The sequence below is a fragment of the Camelus dromedarius genome, chromosome X (genome assembly GCF_036321535.1).
Source record: "Camelus dromedarius isolate mCamDro1 chromosome X, mCamDro1.pat, whole genome shotgun sequence".
Lineage (NCBI taxonomy): Eukaryota > Metazoa > Chordata > Mammalia > Artiodactyla > Camelidae > Camelus > Camelus dromedarius.
Window position 1 is genome coordinate 48,466,498 of NC_087472.1, and position 25,178 is coordinate 48,491,675.

The 25,178-nt window shown below is 34.4% G+C and overlaps 1 protein-coding gene across 2 annotated transcripts in view; it reads right to left on the reverse strand.

The window, feature by feature from the left end:
* Positions 1-1,382: 1,382 nt before the first annotated feature.
* KLHL4 (kelch like family member 4) overlaps positions 1,383-25,178 on the reverse strand; it is an 84,327-nt gene continuing 60,531 nt past the window's right edge. Inside the window, exons 6-11 of one of the 2 annotated variants that reach the window (XM_064483000.1) lie at positions 24,045-24,231; positions 15,730-15,954; positions 13,658-13,820; positions 11,391-11,603; positions 6,765-6,936; positions 1,383-1,471 (exon numbers count right to left, since the gene is read on the reverse strand). In XM_064483000.1, coding sequence (XP_064339070.1) covers positions 1,406-1,471; positions 6,765-6,936; positions 11,391-11,603; positions 13,658-13,820; positions 15,730-15,954; positions 24,045-24,231 — 1,026 coding nt within the window. In that variant the 3' untranslated portion in view covers positions 1,383-1,405. Of the gene's footprint in view, positions 1,472-3,680; positions 5,250-6,764; positions 6,937-11,390; positions 11,604-13,657; positions 13,821-15,729; positions 15,955-24,044; positions 24,232-25,178 lie in introns of those variants that run through there. The other variant, XM_010976388.3, reaches the window with a different exon arrangement.

Below are 25,178 nucleotides of genomic sequence, written 5' to 3' on the forward strand. Positions count from 1 at the left end.
GTCTTTGGCAAAGTTGGGCCCTCATATTACCCTACTCTCATGGGGAAGGTATCTCTCCATGCTGGCCTGCCTTGGCTTAGGGGAGGGGCCATGATGTAGTGTGAATCTCTTACCTTCCTCAGTGTATCCTTTCTTATTCCTGTGCTTCATTCATGTGCTGTGATTCCCTGACCTAGAATATTTGCTCTTGTGAAGGTATTTTCATGCATGAATAATAGTTCAAATTGATATTGGGCGAGGAGGAGGAGAGGAACATAGAAAAGGCAGAGATTCCTTTGCCACCATTTTGCTGACATCATCACTCTCCTCAAAGGGCTTCTGATTTTGTCTTTTCAGGCTTATCGTTAAATAAGGCTAGTTGTTCTCCAATGGCCAGAACCTCTATGTGTTCCGATTCTAGCAAAGTCTAATTAGTTATGATCCAGAGAAGATTATTTAACCACTCAGATAGACACTGAATTCAGCTTATGGAATTGGGCTATTTATATGAGGGTCTCCATGACCTTAGATGAAATGTGAGCTTGGATACTTCAGCTGGCCTTTGTAGAGGAGAGGCCATCAAATTCTGATTCTCCATCACTTGGAATAGAATCTAAATTATATAGAGCTGCATTTGGTAGAGATTTCATAAACTTAGCCGTAACTTATGTATAACATATCACTAGGGCCTAAGGCACAGTAGATTCTTAATCAATGTATGTGACACAGGGATACTATTTTTGAAGATTATTAATGTATGTTTACCTTTCAACATTTACTTGTGTATGAGATTCCCCGTATTTTGCTAACTATGCCCATTTCCCCCATTGTTTGTGTATGCTCTGAATGTATGTGCGTTTGTGTGTCTGTATAAGGGAGGGAATTAGGATTATAACAGGAATGCAAAAAAAAGAGGCTATCAACATTAACTTTTAGCATGTAGAATAGGAATTTTTCCTAGTCTTTAGTAAGCAGTAATCATGAAAAACAAGTATTGTCAAAAGAGGAAAAAAAAACTATAACAATTTTTGTAGTTTCCTTTGACACCTGGAAAGGCAGGTTGATGAAATAGGAAGTTTACGTGGTATCGTCCACAGACCGGAGAGGGGATACTCCTTCCATTATTCAGGTTGGGGCTCAGCATCTCTAGCAAGGGGGACATGATATTTAAAAAGTCCATTACAAAGAGGAAAAGTAACTGGAAAACTTGTCCCTGTTTTATGATCTTTTTTCTTTTCTTGGAATAAGATTTTGGGGTAGGAGTCCCCTTACAGAGCTTAAAGAAAAATCTGAAATCAGAGGAATTTTTGTTCTATATCCCTTTTGGGACTATGGGAGACTTCCCTTCGGCATTCCTTCCATATCAAAACAGGGCTGCTGAGTCGAGTTGGTGGTTGGCATAGTTAGGCAGAGAGGGGAACTGAGTTTAGTGTCCCAGAGTCTCCTTCAGCTCTGTTGTGGTATAGAAGGTGTTTAGAAGGTCCTGCACGCCCTGTGGAAATACAGGGAAAGTAGCTGATGGTGTTGTCTGGAGAGTCATCCTAATACAGGCCGAGGGCTTCAGGGTGGAGGACCCTGGCAGCAAGGTCACAGTGATGACAGAAAACTCCAGAACCAATATTTTCTTTCCAATCTAAGTACATCATGTCTAAATGTGTCAGCCCTGACACTTATTGAAAAAATTGTGTAAATTAAGAACTCCCTGTATTATCCTTGTTAGTTTAAATCAGCTTGATACATCGTCATCAGCACTATGCCATGGTAGCCAGGGGCCTGCCCCGTAATTCCTTTTCTGGACTAGATTTGGCTGAGGCATGTGCAGTATATGTTTTAGTACCCTGAGCCTCTGCAGCTCTCCATTCTGACTGCTCAGATCTGCTCAGGTTTTGGCAGCCCAGCTAGGCCATGGTGGCCCAAACACAGTTTTGTTCCATTTTTATTGAGAAATAATAAATACATCACTGTATAAGTTTAAGGCATATAGCATGATGGCTTGATTACATATATTGTGAAATGATTATTGCAATAGGCTCTGCTAAATCCATCATTTTATATTGATATAAGAAAGAGAAAAGAAGAAAAAAGTGTCTTCTTATGATGAGAACTCTGAAGATTTAGTCTCTCAACAACTTTCCTATATACATAAAAAAGTGTTAACTGTAATCATCATGTTGTACATTATATCTTTACTACTAATTTGTCTTATAACTGGAAAATTATACCTTTTTTGTTTTTTAATGGAGGTAATGGGGATTGAACCCAGGGCCTCATGCATGCTAAGAATGTGCTCTACCACTGAGTTATGTTCACTGCACAAATCGTACCTTTTGACCACCTTCCTCCAATTCTCCCTTCCCCAACCCTCCACCTTTAGTACTACATGACTGACCTCTTTTTCTGAGTCTGGTTTCTCTCTTTTTAGATTCCATGTATAAGTGAGATTATACAGCATTTGTCTTTTTCTGACTTATTTCACTTAGTATAATGCCCTCAAGATCCATCCATGTTATTATAAAAGGTAAGATTTCCTCATTTTTATGGCCAAATATTCCATTTTGAGATCTATATACCTCAAAGCCTCTTTATCCATTCATACATCAATGGACAGTTACTTTGTTTCCACGTCTTGGCTATTGTAAATGACACTGCTATGAACATGGGGGTGCAGGTATGTTTTCAAATTACTGTTTTCATTTCCTTTGGAAATAGTCCCAGAAGTGGTATTGCTGGATCATATGGCAATTCTGCTTTTAATTTTTTGAGGAACTGCCAAACTGTTTTCTTTAGTGGCTGTACCAGTTTACAACCCCACTAAGGTTCCCTTTTCTCCACATCTTCCCCAATATTTGTTCTCTCTTGTCTTTTTGATGATAGCCATCCTAATAGGCATGAGGTTCCATCTCATGGTGGTTTTAATTTACATTCCCCTAATGACTAGTAATGTTGAGCATCTTTTTATGTACCTGTTGGCCCTTTGTGTATTTTCTTTGGAAATATGTCTATTCAGGTTCTTTGCCCATTTTTAAATGGGGTTATTTGTTTTTTTGCTACTGAGTCGTATAAGTTCTTGATATATGCTGGATATTACCCCCTTATTAGATATATAGTTTGCAAATATTTTCTCCCATTCCATAGGTTGTCTTTTCATTTTGTTGATGGTTTCTTTTACTGTACAGAGACTTTTTAGTTTGATGTAGTCCCACCTGTTTCTAGTTTTTTTGGCTTGCAGAGGATGACCCTCAAATGCAGCTGTGCAGCGGCAGCCCTGAGCAACATATCCATACCTCTCCTACTAGTCAGTACCTAATCAAAATGAAGCAAGGCCAGCTGGACCATCAAGAAGGTAGTATTCTCTCTCTGCTTGTCTGACCAGGCATGACTCTGGACACGATCTCCCTATTGGTGCCATCTACCTGTGACTGGAGCATTGGTAAGCTGGGCTGTGTTCGGTCCTTTGATCTTTCTTTTTCCCACTGGCTCACACTCTGATTTAACTTGACAGGCTAAGTTGAGCTCTGGGGCTAAAGGTTTAAGTAACTCTGCTTCTGCATTGATTTGGATAAGGTATGAATTTAAAGATCCAACAGAACTCTGTGTGTGTGTGTCTTTATGTTTTTACAGCATCTCTATATCTCCATCTCTACACTGACAACTAAAGATGTCTGTAGCCCTTTATTTAGAATTAAAGACAATGGCAGGAATTAGAAATGAAGCAGGAGAATTTTATTTTTTTATATTTAAATATTTTAGCTATTGAAAATAATAAACAAAAAGTCAATTCAGGCTGCAATTGATTGACATAATCAAAAGCCACTTTCTTTATAACCAGAGGAAATAGATTTTATTTAAATTCGGTTTGTCAAAGTACAAATATCTTTGTACAACTTATGGTGCTCTTTTTTAAAACTTAAAGGGTAATAGTACATTTTATAAGCATCTCTCTGGATTTTATCTGTTGGCTTTACATACGACAATACAAAGCCCATTTAAAAGAACATATTGCAGAAATTCTAAAATTGTAATTTACTTGAAAAGGTACTTTCATAAAGAAGTTTTCTCAATAGTTCATCTTAAATATTCTTATAATTGGATAAATGGAAGTAAGAATTTAAAGGTAAAATGCTACCCAGCTAGCCTTTTTTGTTGTTTTTTTAATTTAAAAAGTTTTGTAGCTCATATATCCTTAACGTTCTCTACTGGATGATTACAAAGTTAACAGAAAAGTATGTATTGGTACATAAAAAACAATTATAGAATTAACTATGGATGTTGAACATTTTGGTGTTTCCATGTATTAATACTGTAGAACATCTCAATTTTACTGCAGTTTAAAAATTGGTTTGCTTTTGAAAACCTGTTTAACTTAATGGAAGGTGTTTAACGAGTTCACAGAAATGTCTGAGGAGAATATTACTTTCTGTACAAGTGAGGCCCTGACACTCTAAAGCTGAGGTCACAGTTTGTATCAATATGATAAATATTCACCATTTTATTGTATAGATTGTGTATATGAAATTATAATAATTATTATCCTGGTAACAAATCTAACAAGACAACATATTAAGGAATACCAAATCTATATGTGTGCTTTGGAAGGTAGTACTGTAAAAGAGTGTAAGTCTGTGAAAATTTTAACATACTGTGATCAGCATAACAAATTATGTCAATGAGTTTTCTTTTTAGCCTCACCACAATAAAAGCTTGCCTCTTGGTAAAGCTGAAGTATTATTTAGCTATTTGGGATATTGTTTGAATTAGAGAATGATGTCTTACTGAAAATCAAAACTTACAGTTTAAACTTTAGATGGTCTCTTTTATATTAGTTATGTTGATAGAGTACCTATTTTTTTTGAAATAGGAAATGTTTTTAGCAGACTCTTAACTTAAAATGAGCATTGCTTTTATAACCTTTTATACTTTGGCCGCTATCAATTTCCCTTAAACATTTTAACATTTTAAAGTAATGAGGCTAAACCTAGACTAGTGAATTTCCATTTATATTATCAGCTACAACAACATATACACTTAACACCTACGTGTAATTGTTTGAAAACTTGCTTTGGCTTCACAAGTGAAAGCATTTATAACTACATATGAAAATGGCACGAGAATTTTCATGTTTGATTACTAATGGAAGGAAAGAACAGGTTTCTTCTTCCTATTCCAGCTCTTGAAATTATCCAGTTTCTTTCCCTCTGATAAAGAGAGCTTTATGGTAGCTTGACCACCACAACACATGCACCAGCTCTTCCAATGTTAACAGGAACTTCCTAACAGGAAACAAAAGCAAGGAAAGAAATGCTGTTTGAATGAACTCTGTCTTTGGCATAATATATTGGAGTTGCGAAAGTCCTTAGCTATCCTGGTCCAGCCTACACCTTGCATAAAGATAAGGGGAAAGACAGCACAGATAACAATCCAGCATGGAAAGAACACGTCTTTAAAATGATGTAGACCTGAGACTGAGGAGCAGTTGATCTTGGCTAAGTTTCACCTCTCTGGTAATCTTCTCACTTGAAAAAGTACAGCTAATAATACTCATCATTCAAGGTTTTTGTTAGGCGTAAGCAAGATAATGAATAAAAATAATTTGGCATATAGTAGTCATAATTCCATTATCTGTTAATTCTCTTTCACCCTTTCCAAGGTCACACAATGAAACAGTGAAAAGCCTGGATAGAATCTAGGTCTCTTAGACACTGGTCTAGAATTTTTCAGAAAAGTAAATTACACAAGGTTAGACAAAGATTTTGATTACTGTATTTGACCTACAGCCTTGTTTGCTAACTGTTTTCTTCCATTTCTAGCTGGTCCTAACCATTGTAAATTGAGGAGCTGCCTACATGGAAGAATTTGAGTGTTTCTCAAGGGTCTTGATGAATCATATTGTTGGAGGAAAGAGATAGAAACCCATTATCAGGTGTCATTATAATAACACATACTTATTTAGAATAGTAACCAGCTTACTATGTAGCATCAGAACAGCATAAAGTTCGTATAAGGAAAAGTGACGTTAGATACCAAATACAAGGTTCACCTGTTTATGGAAATGGTGAAGTTAATCATACTTCATATTTTATTAATCCATCATTTAATTAACAAAACACCATTAGATATTTTGGAATAACTCTAGAGCTATCACTGCAAAAACCATCAGAAGCATCAAATTTGCCTTTAGCATCCTCAAGATGTCCGTTCAGTGCCCCTTCTTGTACCCTCCATAGAATTTCTTCTGTTAGATGCCCAGCACTCTTAGAAGGGTCTAATTCCAGTCCCTTCCTGTGCATTAAATCCCTTGAATGACTGATCTGTAGTTAGAAGTGTTGCACTCTGTAGAATATCTGTAAGGAGGAGCCTGACTGATTTTTCTCCTGGGCACCAGCTAACAAGAAAGGGCAGACATTTGTGGATAAGGACATTATTCTTTGGTTCTCAAGGCATAATACATAGATAGAAAGTTGGCCAGAGAATAAATCTCTTGGATTATTGAATCTGATGAACTTTTCTGTAAAAGGAATGAGCCCATGAAGTTAAGAGACTGTCCTGTCCCCCTTTTTATATAAGCACTGATAGATCCTGCTAATGCTCAATCAATGAAAATTCTCTAGAGCATAAATAAAGCACATGCTATAAAGTTCACTAAGAGGATTTGGTTAGTCCCTGGAGAGGAAGAGAATGGGATTAATTCCAAACATATATTTTAATTTTTTAACTAAAACTTAAAATACGTCAATTGGGATACTTATCTTGAAATATACCAATTTGAATACTTTAACTGAGATTACCTCTTTCCATTCATCTTTCTGTGCATCATATGACTCAACAGTGTTCAAATAAGTATGTCCATCATATCCTCCAACTACATAGAGTTTGTCTCCGAGGGGACATACAGCAACAGCATCTCGAGGAACACTCAGAGGTGCCACAGTTGACCATGAATCAATTTTTGGATCATACCTGAAGAGGTTTAGGAAGACAATTCAGAGGGAATTCCAATGGTGTTAACATTTAAAATAATAAAACATTAATAATGTACACTTATCTAACACATTAAAGACACCTTACACATAGCAAATGTAGTCTGACTTATAAATGTTAAGGATAACTGCATAACAGAATTCTCTTCAGCCACCAGAGGTCACTCAAAGCACAGGGAAAATGTACTTCCTTTCAAAAATACCATGCATTTCTTTGATCAGTACTCAGATTATGAGGAAATTTCATATATTGGCATCTTAACATTTTGTGAAAAATGCCCCCTCTCATTTAGTGTGCTGGTTGGATGGCTTTTGTTTTTCTTTTATTCTTTGTTTATCAAAGTTATACATCATCTGCCTGATCTTGCTTATATGACAGCTCACATTTTAAGTAAATCTGAATATAATTGCCTTTTTGTTCTAATGGGATGTAGTACCCCGGTTTTAATACTATTTGTGGTTATGATGACTACAGTTTTATTCTTTTTCTCATATGAGAGTTCCTACTTGTCTTCTCAGGAGCCTGGTAATTTTTTTCCGTTTTAATTTGAAGTTAATTCCTTATCACCAAATCTTTTCTGTAAGCAAAATGAAAGAGAATTCAGTAGCTAATATTAATTAAAATCTTCTCCAGGAGTTCTTTCCTAAAATTTGAAGCCCATCTAAAAATACATAATACTAAAATCTAAAAGAAGTGAACAATAAAAGAAAACTCTTAGAATTATCTGTGGAAATGTCTCTGATTTTATATTGGCCTATTTATAAATCCCAATGAAAACCACTTATTTTATGGCTGTCTACTAATTTATTGCTATCTACTAATTTCCTTATATTTCTATTACTCGTCTTACTTGTTTTTATCTCTTTAATCATATTCTAAATTACCTGATCCCAGCTTCTATTTCAACTTGATCTCATATCCAGTAATATTTTTAATAATATCTGAAATCAGCAATAATTAAGATACCCTCAATATCCATATTGTTGAGTGTTATGTAGCATATCACCTTAAATTCTAATAAACCCAGAACCAGAAAATACACAGCTGCATGCTTTAGCTGAGTTGAATCGTCAACACAATTGCTATTGTTAACTGATGCTGCACTCAGATAACAGAGTACACACGTATATGAATGGTGAACCAGGGCTCACAGAAGGATTCCCTTACAGATTTGCATCCAAAACCCAAGATTTTTCTGCACGTGCATGATAATTAATGCTTAAAAATCTGGCTAATATTAATATTGTCTGGATACTGCTTGATTAACAAGAGATGTTTGGGGAATGTTGAATCTTTTGAAGAAAAAAAATTGGCACTATGGTTACTGTCTGTAAAGACACACAGAAGCAGTTATTGAAGAAAAAGTTAGCCACTACTTCACTTTCAACTTAAAATAGCATCCCGCTTCCTTTTGTTTCTCTTTTACTTTTCTATCGCTCTTTACTTTGGATATAAGTATGTATATTCTAGTGGGAATAAAATGGAGCTTGAAGTAAAGAAAATTAGTCATGGCCTTATTTCTCTACTTAGAGTAATTACAGAGAATTTGCTTGACTTCCTTGCCTTAATTTTCTCATCAACATTATAGAAATAGTAATCCCTGACCCAGCCAACATAAGCTTATGTGGTTTCAGAGCCTTCAATTTAAATGATTATCTTAAATAATGGGATGAGATGACTAAGATACTGAGTAGGCCAACATTGTTTTAGTAGAAAATAGTGTCAGGTCTATTGTCTAAGACATGGAAATGAGGATTATCTGATTCCATGGAGTGTGTGTCTTTGATTGACTATCTACTGACAAGGCTATTTTACAACTCTTGGTACAGAATTAAGTTGTAGAAAACTGTGATTCTTATACATAACAATAAAAAAAATTTGCCTGATAGAGACAGATTAATTCCCAACCCCAAATGAGGGCTCCCAAATATTACATTTTATTCCTTATAGGATATTAACTACCTTTGCATCTATTAATTTTTTTCAGCGTTCCAAATTGTCTTTATGTCTTTTCTTCAAAGATTCTTTGACACAGTTTTAACATCATATGGGTTATCTCATTAATTAATGAATCATACAAAATCTCTGACACATGTTAATCTTATATTTGTATAAAAGTCATAATTGTTTGAAAATTATACTTTAGCATCATTTTCTCAAGATCTTTTCAAGGAAAATGCCAATAAGGGGATAATGACAGTAATAACAATAATACCGATTACAACAATAATACAAACATAATACTAGCAGCTGATTTCCACTGAGTACTTAATCTGTGCCAGGCAATGTGCTAAGTGCATTAACATTTATTATATTGTACCCTGTGAAGTTGATACTATAATTATTTCCATTTTTCACATGAGGAAATTGATGGTTAGAGATGTAAAGTAACTGGGTCAAGGTCAAATAACTTGTAAATGATAGACCTGGGATTTGAACTCAGATCTACTTGACTCCAAATCCGGTGCTTCTAACTAGTATACTATACATTTTTGATATGTGCAAAGTACTTTTTTCCCCATTTAAATTTTTTTAAATTAAAAACCAGATTAAAAAACTGTATATCTGGAAATGTAATTATATCAGTAAATAAGGTTAAGCATTTCAATATTAGGCTACTTTTGTAAATATTTAATTTTGTAGTCTGCATTATGAACTTTTCTGTATCAAAAATAAGAACTGAGTTTATATTTTCCTAGTTGTGTGTGTAAATGCCTATTTAAATTGATAGAGGCACTTCAAACCATTGTAAGGCTAATTTCATGGTGAGCACTCTGCAGGCATCTAGAATTGTGGAATTCATAGAAACAGAATGTAAAATGGTGGCTGCCGGTGACTGAGGTGAGGGACGAATGGGGATTTATTGTTTAATGATACGGAGTTTCAGTTTGAGGAGATGAAAAGAGTTTTGGAGACAGATTATGGTGATGCTTTCACAACAATGTGAATGTACTTAATGCCACTGAACTGTGCACTTAAAAATGGTTAAATGATCAATTTTATGTTATGTGTATTTTGCCACACTAAAAAATAATCTAGCATAATGAAGAGGAGATCAACTATTACTTTACTAACTATGAGAACTAGTATAGATAATCTCAGTGTCACGTATATTTGGCTATAATATATTTTACATTTGAGGCAATAATTGACTTTATATTTTGCATAATGTTAAAATTTGTTTGCCTCTCTTAAGAACCATCTTCAGGAGAAGCATTCCAGATATACACTGAGTAGCATGGAGCTGGTCACTTAAGATTAACTTAAAAAACAAACCTACCATATATCAAGTATTCCCTGTAAGAAACACAATATTAGCATTATCAGTTATGCTTCCCAGAAGAAAAATAACAATGTTCATATTCCTTCCTTTAGTCTCTTCTGCCTACATTCTATCCCATATATTACTGTTATATCAGTTTCCCCCAAATTACTTTCTTTGTGGCATTCCACTTCCCCCAATTTAATTATCCTTTTGCCTACAAGATAAAATCCAAAGGTTTGCACCTTGACATTTCGGGCTGTCAAACAGTCTGGTACTTAAATTGTGTTCTGAATTGCTCTTCCAAATTACATTTCAACCTAAAGTCTCTGCTCATATCTATAAAACTTTCTCTTTTACTTCCCTGGTTTTGGTTGTGCTTTTTTCTAGAACTGAAGTTCCCTCCATTCTTTTGTTTGCTTACAAAGTACAAATTCTACCTACTTCATGAATTTCCCTTGAGGACACCATCCCATATTGATCTCTGTCTTATAAATTCTCATAATCCTACTGATTGTAAATTTGACAATTGGACTTAGGTTAATATTATTCAACTAGTATGTTTGTATATATATATATATATATATATATATATATATATATATATATATATTCTATCTTGAAAGGGAATGTGAATGGTATAAAACTATAGTTATATGATTGACTTATTTTAAAAACATATTGCACTTGGTTCATCCAAATGAATGTCTCCCATTCAAAGAAGTTACCTTTGGGAAATTAAATACTTAATATAATAGAGTCATTGTTCAGAACATTATTAACACCTCTCTTTGGGTGGTAGTAAACCCTCAGCCTTTGAGAATTGACTTGGTTTTCCAAACAGTAAAGTTTTGATTTGAGCTGGTGAATAGGTTGAGTGATACAGCTTGGAATAAAATTTATTATTTCTTACATCTCTTTTGTCTCATTTTATAGGGTGACTATCAAGCAGTAAAACAACATATTCTTTTTATACATTTCTTATGATGAATCTGAAAAGCATAAGGAGGATTTCTTCAAAATATTTTGAGCCTAGGAGTAAGTGTACGATTTTACAAAGGATTAATCCTTATTTGGAAGACTACTTTCTGGTAATCTAAAAATCCTCATTTCTGAAAAAAAAAAAAACCCACGAAATAAACACATATGTAAGTAAATGGAAATATTTTACCGTTCCACGCAGTCAGAAAGCCTGGAGCAATGGTTAGAAGCAGGGGCATCATGACCCCCAACAACATATAAGAATCCATTGTACGTTGCAACTCCCACACCTCCACGTCTTTTGGACATTGGAGCACACAGACTCCACTTGTTAGTGTGTGGGTCAAAGTATTCCATTGATTTGAGGCAGGAACTTCCATCACGTCCACCAATAGCATATAGCCTCAAAAAAAAAAAAAAAAAAGAAAGAAGTGTGTGTATATTTGTGTACAGAATGAAAGTAAAACCTTGCACAAGTTCCAAACTACATATTCTATGCCCATAGTACTTTGCAGTGGATGGCCTGAATTTGTGAGTGGGTATCTACCTGAAAGCACTTATTAAGATCTACCCTATCCCAAACCTCCCCACTTCATCATTTTTGTGAAAATTACTTTGACACAATAGATTAAAAGATACCATGGGAAATGAAGTACAGAGAAAGGAGGCAGGTATCAAAAGTGTTGTTAGTATTTATCAATTATACCTCAATCAAGCTGGCAAATTTTAAAAAGGTAGAATATTTCCCGAAACCAAGTCCAGCAATCGTACAATTTTAGCTAGGTTTGACTGACTAGCATTAGGATCCCTGTTGTTTATATGAACTACTTTATTTAGTGTAAAAAATATTTGTAACTAAGAAGACATTAATTTAATAAACAACTAAGGGAATAGGATAAAACCTAGAAACCAGATTTTTTTTCCCTGGGAAAATATATTGGCTATGACGTTTCTCCTGTAAACTTTAAAATGCCAATTCTTTTGATGAGCAGTATTTTTAATCCAACTTAAATTTAATCCTGCATCAATAAAGAAGATAAACTTTTATTAAACCATATGTCTCTGACTGCCCTTCATGCTCAGTTGTAAACAACAGCAAGTCAGCAAAACAAAACTAAATTAGTCAATCCTGAACTTCCAATTTATCCCTACCCACTTTCTTCCCTGGTAACCTTAAGTTTGTTTTTCATGTCTGTGAATCTGTTTCTATTTTGTAAATAAGTTCACTTGTGTCATTTTTTAAGATTCCACATATAAGTGATATCATATGGTATTTATCTTTCTCTTTCTGGCTTATTTCACTCAGTATGAAAAGGAATATATAGATAGATATCTACAAATCTAGATATACATATGAATCACTATGCTGTACATCAGAAACTAACACAACATTGTAAATCAACTATACTTCAATTAAATAAGTAAATAAATAAAACACCTGAATTAGCCAAATTCAGTGATTTCAGTCTGTTCTGCAGTAGGTAGGAAATTACTGAGTCACCTAATATCATTCAGGATAGGCCAGATATAATCAGATTTATGAGTATTTTAAGCTCTAAGACACTATAAGGCTGGGCTCCTCTTAACAATAGACATTTCCTACTTCTTGCACAAGGGGATAAAAAGCATCTCTGTTGAAATGTCTACTGAGCCCAATTGATTATATGATGAGACATAGGCTTTGTGCATAGTCAGTACAGACACACAAGGCTGTCTCCTGCCATTGATTCATCCTGGTGTCTGAAATTTCATCAGTCAAGTCCCTCTTATATGCTGGTCATTGATTCCAAAGTTCCCTTGTCAGAAAGCACATAATTACCTAAAAGAAGAACAATTCTAAACTCGTAGAAACCTCTAACATCACCAGGTTTCAATATATTAGCTTCTCTCATAGGCAAATGCTCAGAAGGAGGGAAAGATTCAGAAAGATGGGACTAGTTGTAATTCTAGAACACTCAGGAGAGTGAATGGTAAAGAACACAAAGACTTGCCCTATTACAAAGACAGACCAAGTTTTGTTAAGTGAGGAATAAGTCATAATATAAGAAAAAAAAGATAAAATTGGAGGGTGAAACTGTAACTGGTTTGCCTACAAAAGTGCTTCTCCAATTTAATGTGCACACAAGTCACTTGAGGATCTTGTTAAAATGCCTGTTCTGATTCAGACAGTCTAGGGTGCGGCTAGGATTCAACATTTCTAAATAGATCTCAGGTAATGCTGATACTGCTGGTCCCAGGACCACACTGGAGTAGCAAGGGACCACAGAATAATTAAATGTTCCTTTTAGACAAGTGTTTTCTGTTACAATGAAGGGACAGTACCAATGAAGGCCTTTTACTATTGATAACTAGGCTGTCCTGGCCCCTGGGAATGCTTCTTGATTGATGGATCACATCACTGAAGGGCTGTACCACATAAAATGGGATCAAAAAACATACATGTTTGGGTTTACTCACTTGTTGTTTAATGCAACAACACCAACTGTGCTTCTAGGAGTTGACATACTGGCCACATAATTCCACTGACGTCCCTCAGGATCCCATCTTTCTACAGTATTTAGATAACTCCATCCATCATGACCACCAACAGCATACATTGGTCCTTCAAGTGTGGCTACACCTAAAGGATAAAAATAGCGTAAGGGCTCCCCTAGGTAGGTATGCCACACATAATGAATATTGTTTCTCCATTGTATATTCTTGCCTCTTTTGTTATAAATTAATTGACCATACACGCATGGGTTTATTTCTGGACTTTCTGTCCTGTTCAATTGATCTATGTGTCTGTTTTTGTGACAGTACCATACTGTTTTGATTACTGTAGCTTTGTAGTATAGTCTGAAGCCAGGGAGCATGATGCCCCCAGCTCCATTCTTCTTTTTCAAGATTGTTTTGGCTATTCGAGGTCTTTTGTGTTTCCATACAAATTTTAACATTTTTTGTTCCAGCTCTGTGAAGAATGTCGTTGGTAACTTAATAGGGATTGCACTGAATCTGTAAATTGCCTTGGGCAGTATGGGCATTTTAACAATATTGATTCTTCTAGTCCAAGAACATGGTATATCTTTCCATTTGTTTACGTAGTCTTCAATTTACTTCATCAGTGTCTTACAGTTTTCAGCATACAGGTCTTTTGCAATATTGTTTCATGTTGCAAGGAACTGACTTCTTAAAATTTTGATTTTCTTTCTTAAATGGTTTTGTGCATACATGAATAATGTACTGATCTTGATAGGAAACTTAACATGGTCTTTTAGCCCTAGGAAATGTTCAGGCATAGTTACTTTATGATGGAAGGGTATCATTGTTGTAATACTGAAGTCAAAGGAGGCAGTGGAACGCACCATTTCTCAGCATTCATAGTAGAGGGAAACTGATTTTCTTCTGGCATAATCTCAATGGCAGTTTTTGAATGTAAGGGATAAATGAGATATGATACTGAACCTTAGATAAATCTTACAATTATAGACTAACTGTGTAATAATAATTCCTGATTTTTATTATAGGGATAAAAAAGACTCCCATAAGATAACTAAATAGACAGGGATTTTTGAGGTTTAGTTAGAAATTTGTCCTATTAGATACCATGAATAGCCTCTTTTCAACTGTTTCTCATCTGCTCTGGGAATTCACGTTAATAGGCACCCCTCACCCCCGTGACCATCTTTTCCATTTCAGTCCCCATCTCAGTGGTATAGTCTCATCACCTCTTTTATCTCTTTAGTAATATTAATTAGATTTTTAAAAATTTGCTCTGATTTCTCTGTAAGATACGTTTTCTAAGCAACATCTAAGAATCACACTGACAGAACTGAGATGAATAATGATATAGTATATCATTTGACATAGGCAATTTATAAGATATTTTGGGCAAACAATACTAGTCCTACATTTTAGCTGTGTAAAAGTCAGTTCTTAAAAAAGCAAACTCTATGATATTGAAACATACAGAGTCTAGCATAAAGAAACATGTACCCTGACAAATATTCAGAAGAATCAAAGTTTCCCACTGTACCAGAAGTCTCCATTCCTTCTTAAACTTCTTAGGAATCTCTGGCTTAAGTATAACTCAGAGCTGCCCTCAACCAAAGTTTTTCTAAATATCCCTGCCTTGGACTGCATCCTAAGGCTTTTGCCTAAACATAGATTTGCCTCTTATGGGAAGGGACATTGGAAACTAGAAACACAATGTCTCTCCATCATCAAGTGTTCTTTTCTCTAAATGGAGCTGAGAAGGAAACTCCCTGTTGTAGTTTTATGTTCCTCAATCACGTATTCCTTCTAAAAGTTTTAATCCTTCCTGAAGTGGGACCCCTTTAAAATACCAATGGAAGGGAGGCAGGATTACAACATGTATGACATCTGAAACAAGAACTAACTTTCATAGGCTTTTACCATTTGCTTAAGCATTCTGGAGACATTTTGACTAAGGGTTTGACTAAATCCCAATGACGTGCAGCTGAATTTAATTTTTAGAATGCTCTGCTAACTGTACATTCTTCAGAAACTATGTAACATTAAGCCCTTACCTAAGCCGTGTCTATGTGTTGACATGGGAGGCATCACCGTCCAGATTTTGCCAACTGGGTTAAAGCATTCCACAGTATTCAAAGTTTTTAAACCATCTCTTCCTCCCACAACGTACAGTTTATTATCAATAACTGCGACTCCAAACTGAAGCCTGCGGCCACTCATGGTGCCTATATGTAGCCAGCTATTGGTCCTTAGATCATATTTTTCGATTGTAGTGGTACCTGTTAAAGAGATGTTGAACAATGGTTAAAACTGCTTGTATAAAAATTTCTTAATTGGCATCATTCACATTATATTTATTTACCTGTAATTTATAGCATAGACTCAGTGATTGCAGCTCAAGTTAAAGTAAATAGCCCAGATGATTCTCCAACCTGGGAGACAAGGGAAGGGTAATATTTCACCACCCTCGAATCCAAATGGAAGAATCAGAATAAAATAGTTTATTTAACATACATGACATATCTGCTTATAACGGCTTATTTGGCTATAATACGCTACTGGCAGTACTAACGCAGGTGTCAAACACCATATTTTACAACCAAAAATTATCTGTGTGTGTTGATTTAAAATACAAATGGCTAAAGGAACAGAAATGAAAACTCCTTTTAAATGGTCCTTTGGTGTTTATTCATGTAATGTCCCATGATGGTAACACAAAGGATTATTATTAAGAATATAATTATTTATTATTTTTATTTATTTATTTATTATAATTAAGAACATAATTCTGAGCTATTACCTTCTTTATGTATGAATGAAAGTTCATTTTCTACTCAATTACTGAAATATCAAATTTACTATCACAGTAAACTGTCACACTGCCATAGTAAATTGTCACTACTTCATAATAAATTATTATCTCTCTAGGCAATGCTTTTTACCAATCATTATTAGCTGCTGCTATTTTTTTTTTTTTAGTAAAAGTTGATTCTGCACAAGAAAGTTTCTGACTAATAACCAAAGTGGGAAATGAAAGAAGTATTATTCACACATAGAGTGTACCTAAGATAGCTTGTGACAGGTTTAGGGAATTTCAACCCAGTTGCACAAAGCCAACTATAGGAATAAGCAAAAACACTTTTCAGTTGTTCTTACACTGCGAGATTTCTGGAGAAAATATAATCCATTAGGTATGATGAAAATATAGTTAACATCTGAAGCCTATTCACTGGCCAATTATAAGGCTAGAGTCTGGGGACATATCAAGTCAAAATTTAAGCATAGTGTATATTATATTTATGGCTGCTTCTCAAAGTCTTTCTATTTATATTGTATTGGTGGAAACAGGGTTTGTATCTTTTCTCTAATTTTAAATCTTTTCTGGTAACTAGTGCACTGTAAGTATTTATGTCTCAAGAGTTTTTACAAAAAAAACCTTGTGAATACACAGGCACTCATTTGTTCTTTCTCTTTAATCCCTGCATCTTTCACTAATAATGTGGATTTGGCTGAATGCTGACCTACAGAACAGCAATTGCTCTGTTGACCACATATATTGCTGAGAGGTCAAATAATACCACCTAGCAGAGCATCTTTTATACAATAAATGTCTCTGGATAATCGTGTTAAAACTGGAATATCCACAAACAAATTCACACCTACTTTCACTCTGTCAAGCAGTCAGTTTTCTCTGTTTTCATCTTTCTACTTCCTCACTCCAATCTTCCCAAATCTGTCTTCCTACCTACTACTTCTTATTTTAACTTTTTATTTTAAACTCTTTTCATTACTGGAATTTACCTTAAGAGCCAATTTAGATTAGGAAATGAAGGCTAGGCTGCACTAATTATTGAGATTATGGACGAGTTAATGGTGAGGTAATTAGGAAATTGTACAAAGTTACATTAATTAGCTGTAATATAGAAGATTTACATTGAAAAAGATGTAGAAGTCTGCTTAATGTAAGTTAATTTTCCTAGGCACTAGATAAAATATAAAAGATGATAAACTTACCACACATATCTTATTTGCATTATGAACATATATGGCTGGTAATTCTATATGTTGAATTCTGAAGATTTCTTTAGTCCATTTGCCTACCTCCACAATTGCTCCAACTAATCAAGACGTAAATCCTTTAGTTGGCTTATTATTATCGCTTCTTAGCCTTTTGGCTAAGATCAAGTGTACTGGAAACTATATTTGATGGGAAATCTTAAATGAGATTTTTTTTTTTTACTAATCTCTCTCCTTAGGATTCACTTTATAATTTTTCTGTGTAAATCAACCTTCTGTCCTAAAACATTGCAAATATTGTTTATTTCATTTCAAAGCTTCTATTCAACCTTCATTTATGATCTATTCAAGAGGGAACAAAACCGACCAAACTTTGTAGTATTGTTGGGAACACAGTAGTTCCTGCAGTTGTGAATATATCTGATTTAGTGATTTCCTCCATCTATTTTTAAAACGATCTAAAAAAACCCCACTATATTAGCCTTTCATTTGTCGCCTGCCATACTGTCTGTCAGAATTCATTGTTTTTAATAAATGAAAAGTTACTGAATATCTTGTATGCACAAAAGCCCAATGTTTACCATTTGACCATTTGAAAATTTTGACTCTGTGATCATGCTTACAACTTTCTGTGAGTCTTTTAATAAACACAGTGAGAGTTATAAGTTAACCTCAGCCACTTGTGTGATATCTATATTTAGCAACTAATTCCAAGTTAATTGTATGAGTCAGAAAGGAAATTAAAGACTGAGGAAGTACTGTATTTCCTAAACATCAAAAGGTGAAAGTTCAGAAAGTATCTTTAAAAAGAGATAAATGAAACAACACACTGAAAGAAAAGGCATGTATATAGAAATTTTTAATAGTTTTGTGTAAGAATGTAAATTGGTATGTTTTTAAATGTAATACTGATTTATTTAGGTTTTTTTTCCTTTCTTTTTTTTTGTTCCTAAGTGCTCACTCTGGTTTTTCAATAGATTCTAGGACCCTCAAAGACAGGGGTCAATTTCTTGTTTCTTGTTGCTGCTCTTTCTTCTAAAATAGTGGCAGTATAGCAAAAAGGAACATAAAATTTGAGTAAGAATTCTGTTTCCACTCTTCCTAGATATTTGTCCTTGGCTTGGCTGTCTAACCTTAAAAGCCTTAGTTTCCTCATCTGCAAAATTGGGGTAATAAAATCTATCTTGTAGCACTACTGTGAAAATTAGAAATGATGTATGCAAAATGCCAATCAAGGATCAGGAATAGTTTTTACTAGTATTGTAGTTGTCTGCAACTTCCCATAGAAGCTTTTATATTTCCATACACTAGGTACTCCAAGAGTCTCAAAATGATGCCTTGACTTCCTTCCATATCAAACTGTGGTAACAGAGACAAGGGACTATAGGCTAAAATTTCACTCATTTTTAGAAACTGATAAGGAGTTGTAGATACTTATAACCATCTTGTGTAATACATTCATTTGTATAATGTTAACTTAAAAAACAGGAGCCTAAAAAAATAACAAAAGTAGTAAACAAACACAAAAAACAAACACAAAGTTGTCCATTTCTCATTTTGCAGGCTAAGCCCTTTTTAATAGAAACTAAGGATAACTGTGCTTACATTTTGTACTTAGTGCCCTTTTAATTTAAATATCAAATATCAAAGACACCTTTAAAAATGCTGTTAATATTCACTCTATTGAACAAAACTCAATAAAATATCAAGTTGCTAGACTTGAAATTAATTATAAGGTCTCATTGTATTTGTTATTTTTTTAAGACAGTTAATGAACTGTTTATTCAGTGATTGGTAGAGCCTAAAAAAGAAAAAGTTGAACTTGAGCTTGCTCAGCATTACAAAGACACTATAATATGGGTAACTTAGGAAGAGAACGCAGATATTCTTAACAGTTGGGTGGTAGAAGGCTGAGTAAGGCATGGGTTTGTTCCATGATTTATATAATAATACTATAGACCTGCGATTTATATGTAGAGATTTTTAAAATAGCAATAAAGAAATTTATCTCATTATAAAAACACTAGATGATTCTAACAAAGCTGATGATTTCATTTAAAGAAGGAATACAATGGGAATATGGACGTATTTTCTGAAGAATACTAATTGTGACGTTACTCTAATACTTTGGAAATAACTGCACTTGCAAGTTCTCATTGTATAGGTTTATGGTTAATTGACACACATCCTATATGGTTTTCCAGTTTCTAATTACACATACAAAAGGAAACGGTTTCCAGAATCACAGAACTTTGCTTTTGCATCATTTTCTACAACATTTCTGTGTATGATCTGGCAAATTTTAAGTGGGTTGATTTTATTTCCTACACAGACAACTCTCAATTACAAAATCCTCATAGCAGCACTATTTACAATAGCCAAGACATGGAAACAGCCTAAATGTCCATCAACAGGTGACTGGATAAAGAAGAGGTGGTATATTTATACAATGGAATACTATTCAGCCATAAAAAACAACAACATAACTCCATTTGCAGCAACATGGATGTTCCTGGAAAATGTCATTCTGAGTGAAGTAAGCCAGAAAGAGAAAGAAAAATGCCATGTGAGATTGCTCATATGTGGAATCTAAAAAAAACCAAACAAACAACATAAATACAAAACAGAAACAGACTCATAGACATAGAATACAAACTTGTGGTTGCCAAGGGGGGGGGGGTTGGAAGGGATAGACTGGGATTTCAAAATGTAGAATAGATAAACAAGATTATACTGTATAGCAGAGGGAAATATATACAAGATCTTATGGTAGCTCACAGAGAAAAAAATGTGACAATGAATATATATATGTTCATGTATAACTGAAAAATTGTGCTCTACACTGAAATTTGACACAACATTGTAAAATGATTATAAATCAATAAAAAATGTTAAAAAATAAATAAAATAAAATTCACATCAAAAAAAATTACAAAATCCTTCCCTCACTGGTTTTTTTTTTTTTTGGAGTTACACAATTGTTTTTATTGACTAGAATTAAAGTCAATTGAAGCAGAACATTATGTTCAAATGTAAGCTACATTTGTAAATATACTTTTAGCAAATTTTAGAGAAACATTCTGGTCACATAGCTAGATTTTTTTTTAGTCATTTGAAGCTAAATGTAGTATCATTCAACAGTACCAGAAGAAAATCACCCACAACAAAGTTCTGAAAATTATACCATCCTAAGAAAAAAATCCTTTTGAGAAAGGATCACAGAAAATTTAACTTTTTGGTTTTTTGATTAAATAACATTATGCATATGCACTTGTTTATGAAGCACACATACTTTTACTGAATTGCTTCTTGAATTTAAGAAACTGATGAAAATTAGGCTCATAAAAATTTAATGCCGTGCAACCTAAGAATAGAGTATATAGTTAGGGTGTAGCTTCTTAGAGAAACCACGCTAAGCCTTCAAAACTAAATTACACTTAGTTTTATGAACTAATTTTAAATAGGCAGAGTTTCTTTTGAGCAAACATATAGCTCTTCTGCTCTGAGTTTCAGTGAAAATAATTCTGTTATTAAAATATTGGGACAGGCTTAAGGTCACCAGGAAGGATGAGATGAAAGTTCTTGAGAGAACTGAGTTAACTATGCAGTTTCCTCTATGGCAATGCCATTGTGTAACCTCATTTTGGATGTTCAATGTGGAATCATGCAGAATGGTTAGAAAACTGACAGGATTTGGGGAATCGAATCTTTTGTGATGAAGCAGACCTGGACAGTTTAGTTTTACAGAAGTGTAGTTTTTTTTCCTTTCAAAAAGTGCAAAATGCATGAGAAGTAAAATTCTTGCTATGCTTACTATTTGATCATAAAATGTGAATAGATGACTTGATGAAGCAGAAGCAACCCAATTGGGGGGTCACAATTGTGAGGAACTATGAAAAGGACTATTTAAGTAACTGTTAAGTAATGTTGTATGTCTCCCTTCCATTCCATTGGATATTGTGATAATAATAATAACAACAACAACAACAACAACAATAATAATAACCACCACCACCACCACCACTTCCCTCACTGTTTTGGCAGCATGGGTCTACAGACTGAGAAATCAAGTGTAAAAAGACAGTGCTATAGAAAAATAAGGTCTAAGAAGGGTTCAGGGTAGAGATAATGGCTTCAGAAATTTTTCCCTATTCCTTTTGATAAAATTCCTGTATAAAATCATTACTTTATTTTATTGAACATCTATCAGGAAATTGACAGCAAGAAGTTAGAAGCCACTCTTCTATTTTTGTCAAAAAATAAATTTGGAGGATCCTTATCTTTTGCATGCATGATAAATGGTTTTCCATTTGATTAAAAAGTTTTCCCTGGAAAGATCTTATGTTGCAAAGTGAATATTCAAATTTAAAAATTGTTGCCATAGGAACCACAAAAGACCCCAAAATATCAAAGCAATCTTGAGAAAAAAGAACAAAGCTGGAGGTATCACCTTCCCAGACTTCAGAATATACTACAAAAGCACAGTCCTCAAAACACCATGGTACTGGCCCAAAAAACAGACACACAGATCAGTGAAACAGAGTAGAAAGCCCAGAAATAAACCCACACACCTATGGTCCATTAATCTACAACAAAGCAGGCAAGAATATACAATGGAGAAAAGACAGTCTCTTCAATAAGTGATGCTGGGAAAACTGAACAGCTACATGTAAAAGAATGAAATCAGAACATTCTCTAACGCCATATACAAAAATAAACTGAATGGTGTAAAGACCTAAATGTAAGACCTAAGTTCTTAGAAAAGAACATAGGCAGAACACTCTTGGCCATACATTGTGGCAATATTTTTCTGAAGCTGTCTCCTAAGGCAAAACAAATAAAAGCAAAATAAACAAATAAGACCCAATTAAACTTAAAATCTTTTGCACAGCAAAGGAAACCATTAGCACAATGAAAAGACAGCCTATGCAATGGGAGAAAATATTGCAAATGATGTCACTGACAAGGGATTAATATCCAAAATAAATAACTCATACTACTCAATACCAAAAAAACAAACAGCCCAATCAAAAAGACCTGAAGAGACATTTTTCTAAAGATATACAGATGGCTAACAGTCTTAAAAGATACTTACCATTGCTAATTATTAGAGAAAGGCAAATCAAAACCACAATGAGATAATCCCTTGTCAGTGACATAATTTGCAAATACTTTCTCCCATTCTATAGGTTGTCTTTTCATTTTGACAATGGTTTCCTTTACCGTGCAAAAAAATTTAAGTTTAATTGGGTCTTATTTGTGTATTTTGCTTTTATTTGTTTTGCCTTAGGAGACAGATTCACAACTGTCAGAATGGCCATCATTAAGAAGTCCACAGCAAATGTTGGAGAGGATATGGAGGAAATCCTCATACACTGTTGGTGGGAATGTAAATTGGTGCAGCCACTATGGAAAACAGTATGGAGGTTCCTCAAAAAATTAAAACTAGAACTACCATATGATTCAGCAATTCCACTCCTGGGTATATATCCTGAAATAGTGAAAACACTAATTTGAAAAGATATATGCACCCTAATATTCATAGCAGCACAATATACAACAGCCAGGACATGAAAGCAACCTGAGTGCCCATCAACAGACAAATGGATAAAGAAGATGTGGTATATATGCAATGGAATATTAGCCATAAAAAAGAAATCCTGCCATTTGCAGCAACATGGATGGACCTAGAGAATATTATGCCTAGTGAAATAAACCAGACAGAGAAATACAAATATTGTCTGATATTATTTATATGTAGAATCTAAAAAACAATATAAATGAATGTATATGCAAAACAGAAACAGACTCAGATACAGAAAACAAACTTGTGGTTACCAAAGGGGAGAGGGAAGAGGGGAGGGGCAAATTAGGGGTATGGGATTAACAGATGCAAACTACTATGTATAAAATAGACAAGCAACAAGGATATATTGTAGCAGAAGGAATTATAGCCATTATCTTATAATAACCTATAAGGGAGTATAATCTGCAAAAATACTGAATCACTATGCTGTATACCTGAAACTAATAAAATACTGTAAATCAACTATACTTCAATAAAAAAGAAATCTATCCTAGACAGCAAAAAATATATAAATAAATAAAAATCGCTGTCATAAAATATAAGTACCTATTAAGAGTTTAGCCAACACTAATGAAAGGGCTATATTCCACAAGGTAAGGAAAAAAAGGTCAGAAAATCACATAAAGTGCCTTGTTTATAAAAATTAGCTTTAGATATATACATTTAAATATGGCTTCAATACCACCCTCATAATTTGGAGGGTGTTGAGAATGTATTTTCTTTTTTGAATAATGCTTTCTAAATTAATTCATTCGTTCCTGTTACCTTTCATAGCATCCATGCCTCCCACAGCATAAAGTGCTCCCACAGTTGATTTTCTAGGCTTAGTCCGAGGGCTTTGCATCATGGGTCTTCTCTCAGGTAAGAGGTGATACTTCATAGCTTCCATCAGGAGCTTCTGACACTCAAGATCACCAGTAAACATGGAGCTGTTTTCAAGATCTGCCAGTAACTGAAAAGTAATAATGCAGGGTGTATGAAGTGATGAGCAAACCATTAGAAATAACACATTTTCATTTACATAACTTTGGAGAAAACTCAAGCTAATTCAAATGTGTGTCATTATTTCATATTTTAAGTTACTCAGTAACATATCTTTATGTTCACTTAGGATTTAAGATTAAAAGCCTCCTGGGGGTAGCTATTTATCTATGCACATTTATTTGACATGCTATTCATCTTTGAATATGTACATATAACCTCAAGGAGTGAAACTGAAAAAGCACTCATAAAATGTGTTACTGAAAGCAAAGAGAATGGCTGTGTCTACACAAAGCAGGCATCTCCCGCCCTACTGCATGTAGCTAGAGATGGATTGAGAGAAGGTGGCATAAACATGACCGGTTAAAATAAAATAATATTACTCACAGGGGGCTGCATCTTTCTAATCAAATCACAGCACAAAGCAGGCGCTTTTCTGTACGTGTGTGTATACGTGGGTAAAGTTCATCAGCAATCGTGTATCAGCAATCGTATATGAGATCAATCCTTTCTAACCATTATTGCCTGGCAGAAACTGCGACCCTAACTGAATGGGATGAAAACTAGGTAAAGTTTTTTTTTTTTCTTCCTGAGATGAGTTGAGGAGAAGTTAAGAGTTGGTTTCAGAATTTTTCCAAGGGTCATTTAGATTGGGTCCTTGGAGATTTGGATCCACGCTATCATAGGACATTGGGAGAACAACAAGCAGGTTGTTGGAATGGAAGTGCTAATCTCACTCTATAAAAGGTCCCTGAAGTTTCTGTTCTGCACTGGTTAACCCAGCTCCATTCTAATCCCACCTGTTGTCTCTGATGGATCACTGTTTTGACTTGGCTGGTGAGACCCCAAGCATTTCCTTAATGAATATGCTGCTGTAAATAGGTTTGAAAACTAGGGTATATAATTTTTTCTTTCAAA